Source organism: Podarcis liolepis (genome assembly GCF_965112155.1).
Source record: "Podarcis liolepis genome assembly, chromosome: 15".
NCBI classification, from domain to species: Eukaryota; Metazoa; Chordata; class Lepidosauria; order Squamata; family Lacertidae; genus Podarcis; species Podarcis liolepis.
In genome coordinates this window covers 17,568,225-17,583,090 of record NC_139566.1, presented here as the reverse complement: position 1 = coordinate 17,583,090, position 14,866 = coordinate 17,568,225, and the positions used below count along the sequence as shown (strand labels likewise).

The 14,866-nt window shown below is 48.5% G+C and overlaps 1 protein-coding gene across 1 annotated transcript; it reads right to left on the bottom strand.

Moving 5' to 3' along the window:
- Window positions 1-4,639: 4,639 nt before the first annotated feature.
- Window positions 4,640-13,980, bottom strand: LOC310694710 (ras-related and estrogen-regulated growth inhibitor-like protein). Its single transcript, XM_083478064.1, has 4 exons — window positions 13,725-13,980; window positions 11,687-11,740; window positions 9,056-9,132; window positions 4,640-7,554 (listed from the first exon to the last, which is right to left on the bottom strand). Exons 1-4 carry the CDS (start codon window positions 13,837-13,839, stop codon window positions 7,135-7,137), a joined length of 666 nt encoding a protein of 221 aa, XP_083334190.1. The 5' UTR covers window positions 13,840-13,980; the 3' UTR covers window positions 4,640-7,134.
- Between the last annotated feature and the right edge of the window lie 886 nt (window positions 13,981-14,866).

Here is a 14,866-nt window from a genome sequence, read left to right as displayed (position 1 = left end):
TCTCCAATGAAAATAGGGACATCCTGTTCAACAACTTTCTTTCTTTCTTTCTTTCTTTCTTTCTTTCTTTCTTTCTTTCTTTCTTTCTTATACCCTACCCATCTGAGTGGGTTGCACCAGCCACTCTGGGTGGCTTCCAACATTTATAAAAACATAATAAAAGATTAAACATTTTTTTAAAACTTCCTTATGCAGATCTGCCTTCACATGTCTTCTAAAGGTTGTAAAGTTACTTATTTCCTTGGCTCGGGGGGGGGAGGGGTTGCATAACTCCATACCTTCCAACATTTCTCCGATGAAAATAGGGACGTCCTAAGGAAAAACGGGACATTCTGGGATCAAATCAGAAACCAGGGACTCATCTACAGTGGTGCCTCGCAAGACGAAAAGAATCCGTTCTGTGATTCTCTTCGTCTAGCGTTTTTTTTGTCTTGCGAAGCAAGCCCATTGACGGATTAGCGGATTAGCGGCTTTTAGCGGCTTATCGGATCAGCTGATAAGCGGCTTAGCGGCTTAGAAAAGGGGGGGGAGGAAAAAAACCCCGCAGGAACTCGCAAGACATTTTCGTCTTGCGAAGCAAGCCCATAGGAGATTCGTTTTGCGATGCACCTCCAAAACGGAAAACTCTTTCGTCTAGCGAGTTTTCCGTCTTGCGAGGCATTTGTCTTGCGGGGCACCACTGTACATCGATGGTCTTACTACGTTTTGAGGTTGTTTGGGAATGGTTGTGGCACGTGAAGGACAAACGACATCCTGCTTTAACTCTAGTAATGCATTATAACCAGGACGGCTTCTGTGAATTCCAGGACTGTACCTGGAAAATGGGGACACTTGGAGGGTCTGTAAGTGCCATACAGGGTCCTATGAAAGTATGAAGTGCCCACCCTTTCCCCTTCTGGCTCACTTCCTGTGTTACATAATACAAAAATGGTATTCTTGTAAGTTTCAGGGGCGCTAGAGTCTGAGGCTGATGTTGGCTCCCTTAACAAAATACAGATTCTTTGGGGGTTAAGCATGTGTCGGACGTGCTTCTAAGTATGGTATGAATCTGCCCTATGTCAGAGCCTTTTGGTGTTAGATTCATGCTGCAGCGGGCTAGCTCATTGCAGGGGGTTGGACTGGATGACCCTTGGGGTCCCTTCCAACTCTACAGTTCTAAACGGCACATGGAACTCTTTTCATATAAAATAATAATAATGAAATTTGGTGGGCTGTTAATCCTGTCACCACAGATGTGAATAGGGGGAAAGCTTTTGAAAACAATGACAATGACAACAGCATTTCCAGTGAGCATCCAAAATATAACGGGAGTCTTCTGCTGTCAGGCCTTTAGTGTCACCATCTTCTGGGTACTTTTCCTTTCCCTGGTGGAAATTTCCTCACTTCCAGTCGCTCCCCCCAGCCCCCCTTAACCTTACTCTGGCCATGCAGTTTCACATGCTGTTCCACATCCCCTCCGCCATCACCCGCCAGGAGCATATCACACTCATTTTGTCGCTGGGGACAGCTGCCAGTAAATTTGCAGCTTCACACTGTGTCTGTGGAGACCATCTGTGGCCGAGGATGTGACTTATAATCGCAAGAGATTTAAATGTCATTTAATCTAGCCCCCCTTATGTATACCCTGCAGGTACAATAATCCATCTGCCTCCTGCATCCCCTATGATCTTCGGGTTGCATTTTTATCTCACCTTTTTATCCTCAGGGACCTTGAGGTGGTGCACATCAGTGGCATGCGGTCAGTGGACAAGGGGGACTAGGCTACTCCCCTAAATGTTCCCCCGGTGCCTCCTCCCCAAAGCTCAGGAAGCTTCTGCCCAGCTTGGGGAGGGAGGGGTGATGTTATTGTCATCGTCCCCCCACAATTGCCCTCACAAGCTGGTGCTTCTGGTCTTGTTCCCCTATGAAAAAATTCTATCTTTTAGAGTTGCAGGGGTAGGGTGGGAATTATAGGTTATTCATATCCTGCTTTTTCCCCAAGCAGGGATTCGTGGCAGCTTCAAACATTTGAAAACAACATTAAGAAAGAAAGAAAGAAAGAAAGAAAGAAAGAAAGAAAGAAAGAAAGAAAAGAAAGAACCCTAGTTAAAAATAATAGTTAAAATATTGTACATCAAAAGACTTTTTGAACCAGCAATTAAAATGCAGCCTGCCATGTCAGCAGCCAGCCCAGTGATCAGCGTTACTTTCCAAAGGCCTGTTTGATTTTAACAGCTTGCTGCTTTCCCCCTTGCAGTGGTGCAGAGGCAAGAGAAGCTGTCCCGGTAAAAAACCTGTTCCAAAGCAGCTCTTTAAAAAGTACACCTGGGGCTGCTGGGAGTTGTAGTCCAGCAACATCTGGAGGGCCCCAGCAACATCTGACAACAGGTGGTCCAGCCTCCAGTTCAATGAGCTCCAGCTCCCCTGTGACTTACTGCTACCCCAGTAATGCATTGTGTGAACTGGGTCCTCTGCCAAGCGTGTCTGAGAAAGCTCTCCAGATCTTTGTGGACTCCGGAGGAGCCGTTGCCCCAGAGAGGCAGCATTTTTTGAACCCAGGCCCACTCAGATCCACAAATAGCAGCACCACCCTCCCTTGGACGTCTGTTCTCTCTTAGCAGCGTTGTGTGCGTGCTTCGGAAAGTTCACAGAGCATCCTTGCTTCCTGCTTCTGCCAACTGCTTGAGAATAATAGTGCTGAAAATGTGTTTCAAAGGGAATTTCAATTTGCAGTGCACTGCTTGATTACTTAGGCAGCTTGCAGGCAGGGACTGTATGGATTGATGTGGGGGTTTGGGGGGGGCAGTCTGGATGATGCTCTGAGCCCCTTCCAGTTCTTGGAGTCCTGTGCCCAGGGAGGGTTAGAATCTAACAAGTCAGACAAGGAATAGGTAAGAGGACAACCTTAGCTCATAGCTGTCAACTTTTCCCTTTTCTTGCAAGGGATCCTATTCGGAATAAGGGAATTCCCCTTAAGAAAAGGAAAACATTGAAAGCTATGCCTTAGCTGGTCACTTAAGTGTCCTCATCAGTATCCCAAAAGAATGAGTGAGATTGCACCCAGTAAAATTGCAAAAATGTATAGGACCAGTTCAAATGTTTACTGGAAATGTAAAAGGAAAGAGAGTACCTTTTATCATATGTGGTGGACATGTGGGGAGGTAAAAGCTTTCTGGGAAATGATATATAACTTTTGTTTAAAATACAGAGGCTTTTTTTTTAGGTATTACAGGCGTGGAACTACCAAAAAATAAAATAAAAGACTGTTTATGTATGCAACGACAGCGGCAAGGATGCTCCTAGCCCAGAGATGGAAAGAAGAAAAAGTATCGGCCAGAGAAGAGTGACAGACCAAGCTGATGGAATATGCAGAAATGGCAAGACTGACGGGAAAGATCAGAAACCAGGAAAACCAAGTATTTCTAAAAGACTGGAATAATTTTTTAACATATTTGAGAGACCACTGTAAACAGCTGAAATCTTTGGCAGGGATACAAGGACACTTGTAAAGTAACAAGAATTTTGGAAACCAGGATTGCAAAATGGATAGATTACATTAAAAGATGCAGGAAAAATATATATAAATGGAACCCATGGAGGGAAGGAAGGTCTGAAGGTTCGAAAGAACCGCTTTTTAAATTTTTGGAAATGTTATGTTTGCTGTATTTAACTTTTATGAATACATATATACAGTGGTACCTCGGGTTACATACGCTTCAGGTTACAGACTCCGCTAACCCAGAAATATTACCTCGGGTTAAGAACTTTGCTTCAGGATGAGAACAGAAATCGTGCTCTGGTGGCGCAGCGGCAGCAGGAGGCCCCATTAGCTAAAGTGGTGCTTCAGGTTAAGAACAGTTTCAGGTTAAGAACAGACTTGAGAGCCAGTTTGGTGTAGTGGTTAAGAACGGTAGTCTTGTAATCTGGTGAACCGGGTTCGCATCTCCGCTCCTCCACATGCAGCTGCTGGGTGACCTTGGGCTAGTCACACTTCTTTGAAGTCTCTCAGCCCCACTCACCTCACAGAGTGTTTGTTGTGGGGGAGGAAGGGAAAGGAGAATGTTAGCCGCTTTGAGACTCCTGAAGGGGAGTGAAAGGCGGGATATCAAATCCAAACTCTGCTTCTTCTTCTTCTTCTTCTCCGGAACAAATTAAGTTCTTAACCCGAGGTACCACTGTGTGTGTGTGTGTGTGAATGAGAATGAGAATGAGAATGAGAATGAAGAATGAGTGAGATTGCAAGAGCTGCAACTAAGTGATGATTCCCTCCAGGCTATTGGGTGGCCCTTTTCTCCATCCCCCTCACCTAGCTGCTAGGGAGGAGAACAACAGCCAGTGCGGTGAATGTGAGCCGAGCTGGAAAAGCAGGCTGGAAGCTGGAGACACAGAGACCTGTTTGCTCTGTGCTGGATCCAAAGCTGCGACTGAAGGAGAAGCAAGACCTGTTGGGGTGTTGACGCTGTGAGCCCCTCCGTCCTATGCTAAGGTTGCAGAGATGTGTAACTAAAACCATATATCCTAAAGACACCACAATCTTGACTAACCTTCATTCCAAGCAAGCAGAGCCCTGAGTAAGCACCAGAAACCTTTGGAGTGGAGTCTCTCGCTGCTTGGAGATTTTGGAGAACAAACAAAGAAAGTTCACCACAGTCCATCACCGTCATCATAAATAGTAAACTTTTTATTACTCATCCAGACATTACGACAGTGAGAGGTTTCTTCTGCAAGAGTTTCATTTCAACAGAACAGTTCAATAACAAAATAGGTTTGAACGTAAACAAGAATCCCCCCAAAACAAATTTTGAATAAATGAAAACAAAAGGAAACCACGACAAAATGTTGCGCTGTGTCCTCACTGCCTAAAATGACTGCACCTGTTCAGTCCTCTTGCAGGGCGCTGTAAGCCACCCTGCTTCTGGGTTGCTGCTATTTTGGGGTGGGATGATGGCAAACTGGGCAGTTACAGTTGATGGGGAGGTCATGAGCAGCAAACCTGCTTTCACAAAAAGATGGGAATTGTTTTTTTTCAAAACGGAAGGTGACAGGATAAGGAAATGCACTGGAAAGTCTGGGATGATGCTAGCTTTGACGCAACGTCATCTAACCTCTCTACAAACAAATCAGAGTAAATAGACCGCTCAGTAAATAGCAGTCGTCATCTAATCTCCCTGCAGACAAATCAGGTTGAATGCTCAATAAACAAATCATCTAAAAGCACCCCAGGCTTTCACCAACCTGCCCTGTCCTGAACTACAACTCTCATCAGCCCCAGCCTTCACTGCTATGCTGAGATTCTCCATTAAGCTGTGCACTTAATGGTACAGATGTGCGCACAGTGGTTTCAAAATAAAAATCAATGATGGGCACAGCAATGAGGAAAGGAGGGCAAGATGGAACATCTGAAGAACCTTGCTTGCCATATCAGGCCAGCTACCCAGGAGAATCTTGATGTGCAGGATGCAGCTATGCTTGCTCTCTTAAAAAATACTGGCTCATTGGGCAAGGCCACATCCTCAGCACAAGGAGGCCAGAAGTGATGGGGTGGGAACAGGAGGTTTACGTCAGAGGAGAAGGTGGAGCCCAGTCAGAGGCGCAGTCGGGGAACAACTGATGGGAGGAGCCATTTGGCAGAATTTGAAACAGGCCAGTCTTCCGGGCTGGTTAGGGATTGAATCTGGTTAGGTTATTTGTCTTGGCAGAATATTGGCTGGTTGGCAACCCTATAATTCAGCACAACCAGAATCCAAATACTGTAACTACTTTGGGTAGGTACACTCATTGGGACTTTGGACTCTCCTCCCAATCCCAGCCAGCTTTGAAGAGCAGATCCCTGTGATGTTTCACCAACATGCTTTAGAAATGCCCGTCCGTTCCAAAGTCATTTGCCCAAGCAGGATGGCGTGTCTGTAGTTTGCAGGATGGCGTGTCTAGTTTGAGAAGCATCCTGTAAAGGCTAAGAACTTGCAGTGTGGCTGTTTGGATCATGACCATAAGAGGTTCATATTCAACATCTATTTTTAATAATAATAATAATAGCAAATTTGCTGGTCAGGACTACTCTTATATCTTCTTCCTAAAGCCAGTGGTTTAACCAAACTTATACGATAAACAAGGACATAATGGTAAACATTTTCGTTTTCTTTCCCGGGGATAAAAAGAAGGGGGAAAATCCCCCCCCACACACACACACATTACAGAGTACTGGAAATTTGCCTCCTTGCTATTTAGCTCTTCTCCATCCCTCTTTTTAAAAGGGGAATTATATAGCATGCAACCGAGAGCAGGCGCCTTCTGGGTGGCTTTCAGCATGCATTGCAGATAACATTTAAAACAACATGGCAAAGCCTCCAGCTACCTCAGCACTTAAGTCAAAGAGAAAGTGCTTTGGGTGGGTGGCAAGCGCCCACGGTCCAATCCAGCAGGGTTCTTGCACTGAACTGGCATGAGATCCATTTGAGCTCTATTTCCTACCCAATCAACCTAATCATTTCTCCAACCCCTGCAGAGCCTCTGAAAAGGTTTGCCTTCACACAAATGCCGTAATTGCTCTTTCGAACCCTGCCACTGCAGAGTGATTAATGTAAGCCGGCCTCCCCTGAGCAAAAGCCACAGCCTCTGACTCGCAAGACCCACCCTCTAACTCCGGAGACACGGTGTCTGCTTTTGCTGCTGTTCAGCGATGAAGCAAATGGTGCTCTGCACATGCTCCAAAGCACCTTCCTCATCCTTTTTTTTCACGCCGCCGTTCCTGATCCACAGCGCCAGACCCTGGTAACATCGTGCGGGAGGTGTGCATCACTCCTGCATCCAAGGCGCAAAATCACAGAATCACAGAGTGGAAAGGTACCCCATGCGGTCATTTAGTCCAACCCCTAGCAAAGCAGGAACCACAACTAAAGAACCCCTGTTGATGGGCCATCCAACCTCTGTTTTGTGCTTGCAAGAGACGGCTACTCTCAGAGACAAGAAGTACATTTATAGCTGTCCATAACTCTAGGTCCAAGGTGTGCAAGCTTTCTGCACCATCCTTCTTTGGTCATTTCGCCCGATGTTCCTTAGGGATGGATGCACATCCAACTGAGCGGCCGTCACCAGAGCTCCTCTCCCAAAATTCCCTAGTTCCTCTCTTTCCTCCCAGCTCCCTGAAACCAAAGCTCATTCAGTCCTTCTCCTCCCAAGGACAGCTGACATGCTGCGTACGAGTCCCCGGATGCCCACTGCTTTTTTGGTGGCGCTCCTGGAGTCCCGTACCAGGTCCAGGAGTTCGTGGAAGACCACCAGGGCGCCATGGTAGGTCTCGGCGGCAGAGATCTCGAAGAAGCCCGCGTCGGTGGAGAGGGCCAGAAGGCGGCCTTCCTCGCTGGAGACGGTTCTCAGGTGCTGCAAGTCCCGCTTGTTCCCCACCAGGATAACGGGGACCTTTTCGGCGCCTCCTCTCTTCTTCAGCTGCTTGATCCTCTGGAGCTGCTGGCGGGCGAAATGGAAGCTGGCGCGGTCGCTGATGCTGTAGACGATGACGAAGCCGTCGGCCCAGCGGAGCTGCTTCTCGTTCAGGCAACCCTGGAGCTTGGCCATCTGCACAAATTTGAACGAGGGCCGGAGTTAGCGAGGCACTTTTATTTACTCCTACGTGGGGCTACCTTTGAAGGTGACTTGGGAAATGCAATTAATCCAGAATGCAGCAGCTAGACTGGGGACTGGGAGTGGCCGCCGAGACCATATAACACTGGTCCTGAAAGACCTACATTGGCTCCCAGTACGTTTCTGGCCACAATTCAAAGTGTTGATGCTGACCGTTAAAGTCCTAAATGGCCTCGGTCCTGTATACCTGAAGGAGCGTCTCCACCCCTGTCGTTCAACCCAGATACTGAGGTCCAGTGCCAAGGACCTTCTGGCAGTCCCCGCCCTGCGAGAAGTGAGGCTACAGGGAACCAGGCAGAGGTCCTTCTCGGTAGTGGTGCCTGCCCTGTGGAACGCCCTCTCATCAGATGTCAAGGCAATAAACATCTACAGTGGTACCTCTAGATGTGAACGGGATCTGTTCCGGAGCCCCGTTCGTATCTAGAAGCAAAGTAACCAGCGACGGCATGTCTGCGCACGCGCGTGTCGCTTTTCGCCACTTCTGTGCATGCGCGTGAGGTCATTTTGAGCATCTGCGCATGTGCAAGCGGCAAAACCCAGAAGGAACGTGCTCCATTACTTCTGGGTTGCCACAGAGCAACTCGAACTCGCTCATCCCGAAGCACATTCAACCTGAGGTATGACTGTATCTTGCTTTTAAAAGACATCTGTTTTTAATGTTTTGTGCTGTATTGTGTTTTTAATATTCTGTTGAGAGCTGCCCAGAGTGGCTGGGGAAACCCAGCCAGAAGGGCGGGGTATAAATAAATTATTATTATTATTATTATTATTCCTCCAAGGAATTCAAAGGTGGTATACATCAATCTCCCTCTCCCCTGTGAAGTACCTTAGGCTGGTTGGGCCAAGGCCACCTAGTAAACTTCATAATTGAGTGAGGGTTTGAACTCTGGTCTGCTAGTTCCTAGTTTGATACTCTAACCGCTACACCACCCTGCCACCTGCCCCTAATGCTCCTTCAGGAAATCGACTTTCGGAAATCAAATTATTAAATTAATGATTCAGGCCTCCAAAAGAGCTTCCTCTCTCTCCCTGCCCATCATGTACGTCTCTTGCTAATGGCACAACATCATTTCAGAGCATGAGAAGAACCCCCCGCCTCTCAGCAGTAATAATCCTCCTACGGAACCTATCAATTTACATATTGTTATTTATTTATTACATTTATATACTACCCCAGCTTTCCTCCAGGGAGCTCAAGGCAGCTGTAATGCTTCTCCACCTCCCCATTCTATCCCTACAACAAGCCTGACAACAAGTGATTGGCCCAAGGTCACGCCCTGTGAGCTTCACGGCTGAGTGGGGGGATTTGAACCCTGGTCTCCCAGCTCCTAGTCCAGCTCCCTAACCGTGGCATCACCGCTGGCAGGCCAGCTTCAGCCAGGCATTCGCCTTTTGTGGAAATTGCCTGGGTGAATTGTGTGTGGTGATGTCTTACCTGGGGGCAGACGGAGTCCCAGATGCTGAAGCAGGCTTCCTGGCCAGCCATTATCACTTTGTGGGTGTAAATTGATTCTGGAAGGGAGGAGAGGTGGGGAGAAAATGTGTTAATAACAGCTCAGGCCGCAGGCTACATTAGCTGGTCTTATTTCTGGTCTGTTGGCCATAATAAATTGAGGGTGGGTGTGCATTAACTCTGTAGCCATGCCTTCAAGGGCAGATTGTATGGATTGTATAGGGCAGTGTTTCCCAACCTTTTTTGGGCAAAGGCACACTTGTTTCATGAAAAAAATCTCGAGGCACACCACCATGCCAGATGGGGAAAGGTCACTTTTTACTTACGTAAAAAAAAAAAAAAAAAAAAAATAGTAACAGCATAGAAGGTAATGGTTAGGCTAGCATCCCTCTTCCAAACACCAGGCGTGCTTCTTTCTCGTCACGTCCAGCCTCGCTCGGTTCCCCTTCGTTCACACAATTTCTATCGGCCCGTGCGAAACTTGCGTGCCCTCCTCGGCTCTCCCCTCACCTTGCGCCCTTGGGCTTATCTCCTCTTTCCCAGAGCGCGCTTTCGGCGACCAACTCGGCGGAATGCTCCCCTCTCCTAATGGTGGCTCGGCGCGTCCGTCATCGGGAGAGGGGTGGGATCTGCGGGCTGGGCGAGAGCTTGGTTGGCTGCCTCGGGATTTGCGCCTCTCTTCGGGTTGCGCAGTCAGGCGGCGGGTGTGCGAGAGAGGGAGAGCCGGGCAGGTCGCTCCTCTCTCTTTCCCTCTCTCCGCCCACACGCGCCTCCCCCACCCCACTCCGCCCGAGACAGCGGCGGGGACTCTGAGGTGGCGGCGGCGGTTAGAGCAAGAGCAGACGCGGGCGGGGATGGTGCGTCTCGGGGAGGCGGTGGCCTTTGCCGCTGCCACCGGCGGCGGCGCTCTGCTGGAGGGGCGCCCGAGATTATTGGGGGGGCGGAGCCCCCCCAAACGAATTTTTGAGGGGGCTCGGGCCCCCTCAGGCCCCATGGAGTCGGCGCCTATGCTCCTCGCCGCCGCCGCCCCGCCTCTCGCCGCCCGACTCGCCCGCCTCCCTCCCACGGCACACCAGGCAACGTCTCGCGGCACACTAGTGTGCCGCGGAACACCGGTTGGGAAACACTGGTATAGGGCATGGGTAGGCAAACTAAGGCCCAGGGGCCGGATCTGACCCAATTGCCTTCTAAATCCGGCTCACGGACGGTCCGGGAACCAGCGTGTTTTTACATGAGTAGAATGTGTCCTTTTATTTAAAATGCATCTCTGGGTTATTTGTGGGGCATAGGAATTCGTTCATTTACCCCCCCAAAATATAGTCCGGCCCCCCCACAAGGTCTGAGGGACAGTAGACCGGCCCCCTGCTGAAAATGTTTGCTGACCCCTGGTATAGGAGATGTAAAAGGTAATGGTAAAGGGACCCCTGACTGTTAAGTCCAGTTGCGGACGACGGGTTGCGGCGCTCATCTCGCTTTACTGGCCAAGGGAGCCAGCGTACAGCTTCCAGATCATGTGGCCAGCATGACTAAGCCACTTCTGGCGAACCAGAGCAGTGCATGGAAACACCGTTTATCTTCCCGCCAGAGTGGTACCTATTTATCTACTTGCACTTGGACGTGCTTTCGAACTGCTAGGTTGGCAGGAGCAGGGACCGAGCAACGGGAGCTCACCCTGTTGTGGGGATTCGAACTGCCGACCTTCTGATCGGCAAGTCCTAGGCTCTGTGGTTTAATTCCTTAGCCCTTGCCACAATGCTGCTCCAGACTGATGCAGATTTATGTCCTTTGTATTATAGCTCCAAGGAACGTGATTTGGCTTGCATAGTTCTCCTTCTCCCCATTTTAAGCTCACAACAACCCTATGAGGTAGGTGAAGTGGAGAGTGAGTGATGGGGCCAAGGTCACCCAGTGAGGTTCATGGCCATGTGGGAATTTGAACCCTGGTCTCTCTCAGGTCCTAGTCTGACACTCTAACCACGACACCACACTGACTTGCAGGTGCGGGAGCCCCTCCCCTATCCAGATTAGGACCATATTGTGGTATCTCCAATGTCAGTCCTGTTCAGAGGTGACCCGTTAAAAATTAACTTAGGTCCATTAATTTTAATGGAATTTTACTTAGAAAAGTTGCATACAATCCATATTTGCATAGGGTGGGTGGGTGGAGGAAGGGTTATTTATTTATCGTTATGCATCTATCACACTTTTCCTTCAAGAAGCTCAAGGAAGCATTCAGAGGGGTTTTTCAACCACCCCAACTCCTATTTTATCCCCACAATAAAAACCCTGTGAGGCGGGAGATGGTGAATAGCACAAGGTCAAGGGAGAGAGGGAGGGAAGGAAGGAAGGAAAGTGAGGGGGTGACCAGGAGGGAGGAAAAGGAAGATGAAAAGGATTCTATTTATTTATTTTTCAAGATTTATATACTCTTTGATGATCACAGCGAAACCCCAGAGAGCTTTAGAAAAAGAATCAATAGCTTTATTATTTCTGCAGATCACTTTGAGGTCTTATTACAACCAAGTGGTATATAATTTTAACGTAAAAATAATTTGTAGAATTGATTATTGGGGGGGACGGGACCAGAGAAGGATTATCTCAAAGGTCACTTACCAATATCTCCATATTCGCCAATAAACCTCCGAGTCAGAAACCGAACCGTCAAAGCTAGAATGTGGGAAGAAGCAGCAATATTAGGATGGCATCATTGATCCGGCTGCTAAAGGCAATAAATCTTTATTTACAGGTTGGTTTCATTATTGCTTTTATAGTTTACTTTTCCCTCCAAGGAGCTCAAGGTGGTTCACACGGTTCTGCCCCTCATTTAATCCCTCACAAGAACATCCCTGTGAGGTAGGTTAGGCTAAGAGGCAGGGACTGGCCCAAGGTGAAGTGGGATTCATAGCTTCATAGGTGTAACAAGAATGATTTGATTTTGGTCAGACTAGAAGTGACATCACCACATCCCAGGTGAGGATTCATCCCAGATCCATCGCAATTAGAGAAAGAGACAGATAGACAGACAGATGTGGGGGATCTTCCTTTGCCATCTACTTCCTCAGAGCTCCATTCTGACATGACTTTCCCCCTCACTTCCAATATTGTGCAGCTCCATGAAGGGGGAAAACAATGAGAATGGGCGCGGGAGACGGATTGTGAGTTAAGAGGTGGGTTTAGCGTTGGGCCCGTCCTTGCAGTCCTCCTGACACGATACCCAGCTGCTTCTGAAGTGATCACGGCCCACTTGACTCAGAATGTAGGCATTTCACCCACGTTGCAGAATCCTAGAAATTGTAAAGTTGGAAGGGACCCCTAAAGGCCATTTAGCCCAACCCCCTGCAATGCAGGACTCACAGCTGCAGAACCTCTGGCAGTTGGCCATCCAGCCTCTGCTCAGAAACCTCCAATGAAGGAGAGCCCACCACTTTTGGAGGGTGTCCCTCCCACAGAGCTAGGCCTCTGCCCAAAGTACAGATACAGAAGCCTTCACCAACCTTGTGCCCTCCAGAGGTTGTGGACACCTGTCAGCCCTACAGCTGTGCTAAAGCCACAGACAGCCCTCACCTTTCCTCTTCTCTCCCCGGCAGACTACATTTAGATTGCAACAGGGACTATGTTTTCAAATCGTACCTCTAAAGTGGCTTTACGTTGATGGCATTTAATAAAAAGCTGACAAAAAGCAGCAACGAAGTCATCCTTTGCAGTGTTCAATGCGCTGTTCCTCCTGGCAGGGAGGTCAATCTTGTTGTCCCCTGGTTGGAAACCAAGGGGCTTGCTTTGATATTCAATTCCCTGTTTCCTATCCTAGCTCACGGCATAGTTGTGACATGACTAAGAGAAGAGTGAGAGGCAATATGAGAGAGCCACCTTCAAATACCCGAAGGGCTGCTCCAGAGGGTGGGACCCAAACCAATGGATTCAAATGACAACATTAGCAAAAGCTTTCTGAGGGTAAGAGCTGTTCGATGGTGGAACGCACTATCTCCAAAAGTAGTGGACTCTCCTTCAAAGAGAAGTTGGATGGCCAGGGATTATTTAGCAGTGATTCCTCCATTGCAGGGGGTTGGATTAGATGACCTTTGGGGTCCCTTCCAACTCTACAGTTCCATGACACCAGCTCCTTTATCCTCGGCAAAGATGGCACTTTGCAGCCTAAGCAAACAGGCAGCCAAACTCCTGCCCCAATATGCTTACAAATATGTGGACCATTTAGCCGACCAGATCCAAGCCAAGTCCTTAACTTGAGGCCTGTTTAAAACCAACAGCAAAATTGTGGAAGCTGCCCTATACTGAGCCAGAGCGTAGGCCAGTCTTATCCTCACCTTGTGTGAGGAGCCTTTGCCTGCCCCCTGCCAGATGTTGCTCAAACGACGAGTCTCTGGTCACTGGCCATGCTTGCTGGGGTGATGGGAGTTGCAGCTCATCAACATCTGGAGGGCTGAAGGTTCCTCACCATGCTCCGTTCCAATGCCCTCCAGATGTTCTGGTCTACAACTCCCATCAGCCCCAGCCAGCATGGCCCAGTGATCAGAGCCGATGGGACTAACCCCCAGCGACTCTGTGGGGTCATTCCCAGCCCTGCTTGGAGATGAGAGAGGGACTGAACCTGGAATCCCTTTCCATGCAAAGCCAGCACTTGCGGGTCACTCACCTGACTTGCCCACCTTCCCAGCTCCAATGACGAGGATGTTGGCTTCCAGTTTGGGCAGGCTCCCTTCAGATATCTTCCCGGCCTGCTGGAAAGCCATCCTCAGCTTGACCAACATTTGGAGTTTTAATCCCCTGGAGGAGAGAGCGAGCAGAGAGCTCAAAGGGCGCAGCCGGCAGGGTCTTCTAAAGGAGCTTCTTGGCAAAGTGCTTCCCTTCCTCTGCCTCTGCTTCGCTCTCCCTCCTTCTCTCCTGCTGGTATTTTATATAGCGGAGAGGAGGGGCGGCTGCTTGAGTGGCAGGGACAGCCAGGAACAGCTCTGCACTGTGCGTTCTGTGTTCGACGGAGCCTGAATATTGCAAACAGGTCACTGAGATATTGCACACAGGTTATTTTTGACAGAGTCTTTGTTTGTTCTTTAGCAGATCGTCCGTGGAAAAAGAAAACACAGGCTGGTGTACATGGTTCCCCCCACCCCGTCATTTAATCCGCACAATGACCCTGCGAGGTGGGTTAGGCTGAGAGTGAACTACTGGCCCAAGGTCACCCAGGGAGCTTCACTGTCAAGTGAGGGAAGGATTTGAATACTGGTCTCCCAGTTCCTAGTCTGACACTCTTAAGCACTACGTCACACTGACCATTGTGCAGAGACTGCAAGGAAAAAATTGTATGGATAAGCAGCACCCTTCCTACAATAAGCACCCAGAGGGAGAGCTGAATACCTGGAAGGAATGCCTGGGTGCGGACAATGCCTTTGGCTGCCCTAACGTATGCACCAAGCAGAGAATGAGCTTTCAAGTCCCTGTGGAACAAATGTCAGTCTATGAGAAAGAAGCAATTCAGGGCTTTGGGGAAAAAATTGCAAAGGGCATCAAAAGAGGAATTTTTTAAAAGACGTCAGCAGTGGGCAGAAGCAATGCAAGGAAGCCAAATGGATTGTTTTTAGTTAGTTGCAATATTTATGGTGCTGTTGTTTTTTGTTGTTATTGTTATTTCCATATAATTTTTTATGGAAGTTTTAAAATGATAAGGAAAAGAAACAAATTTCCAGAAGATAAGTAAGAAAGTGATGAGAGAGGGGGTGGGGATACTGGAAGAGAGCTATTATGCAGCACTGATGCATAAATATTGTGGTTTAACAAATA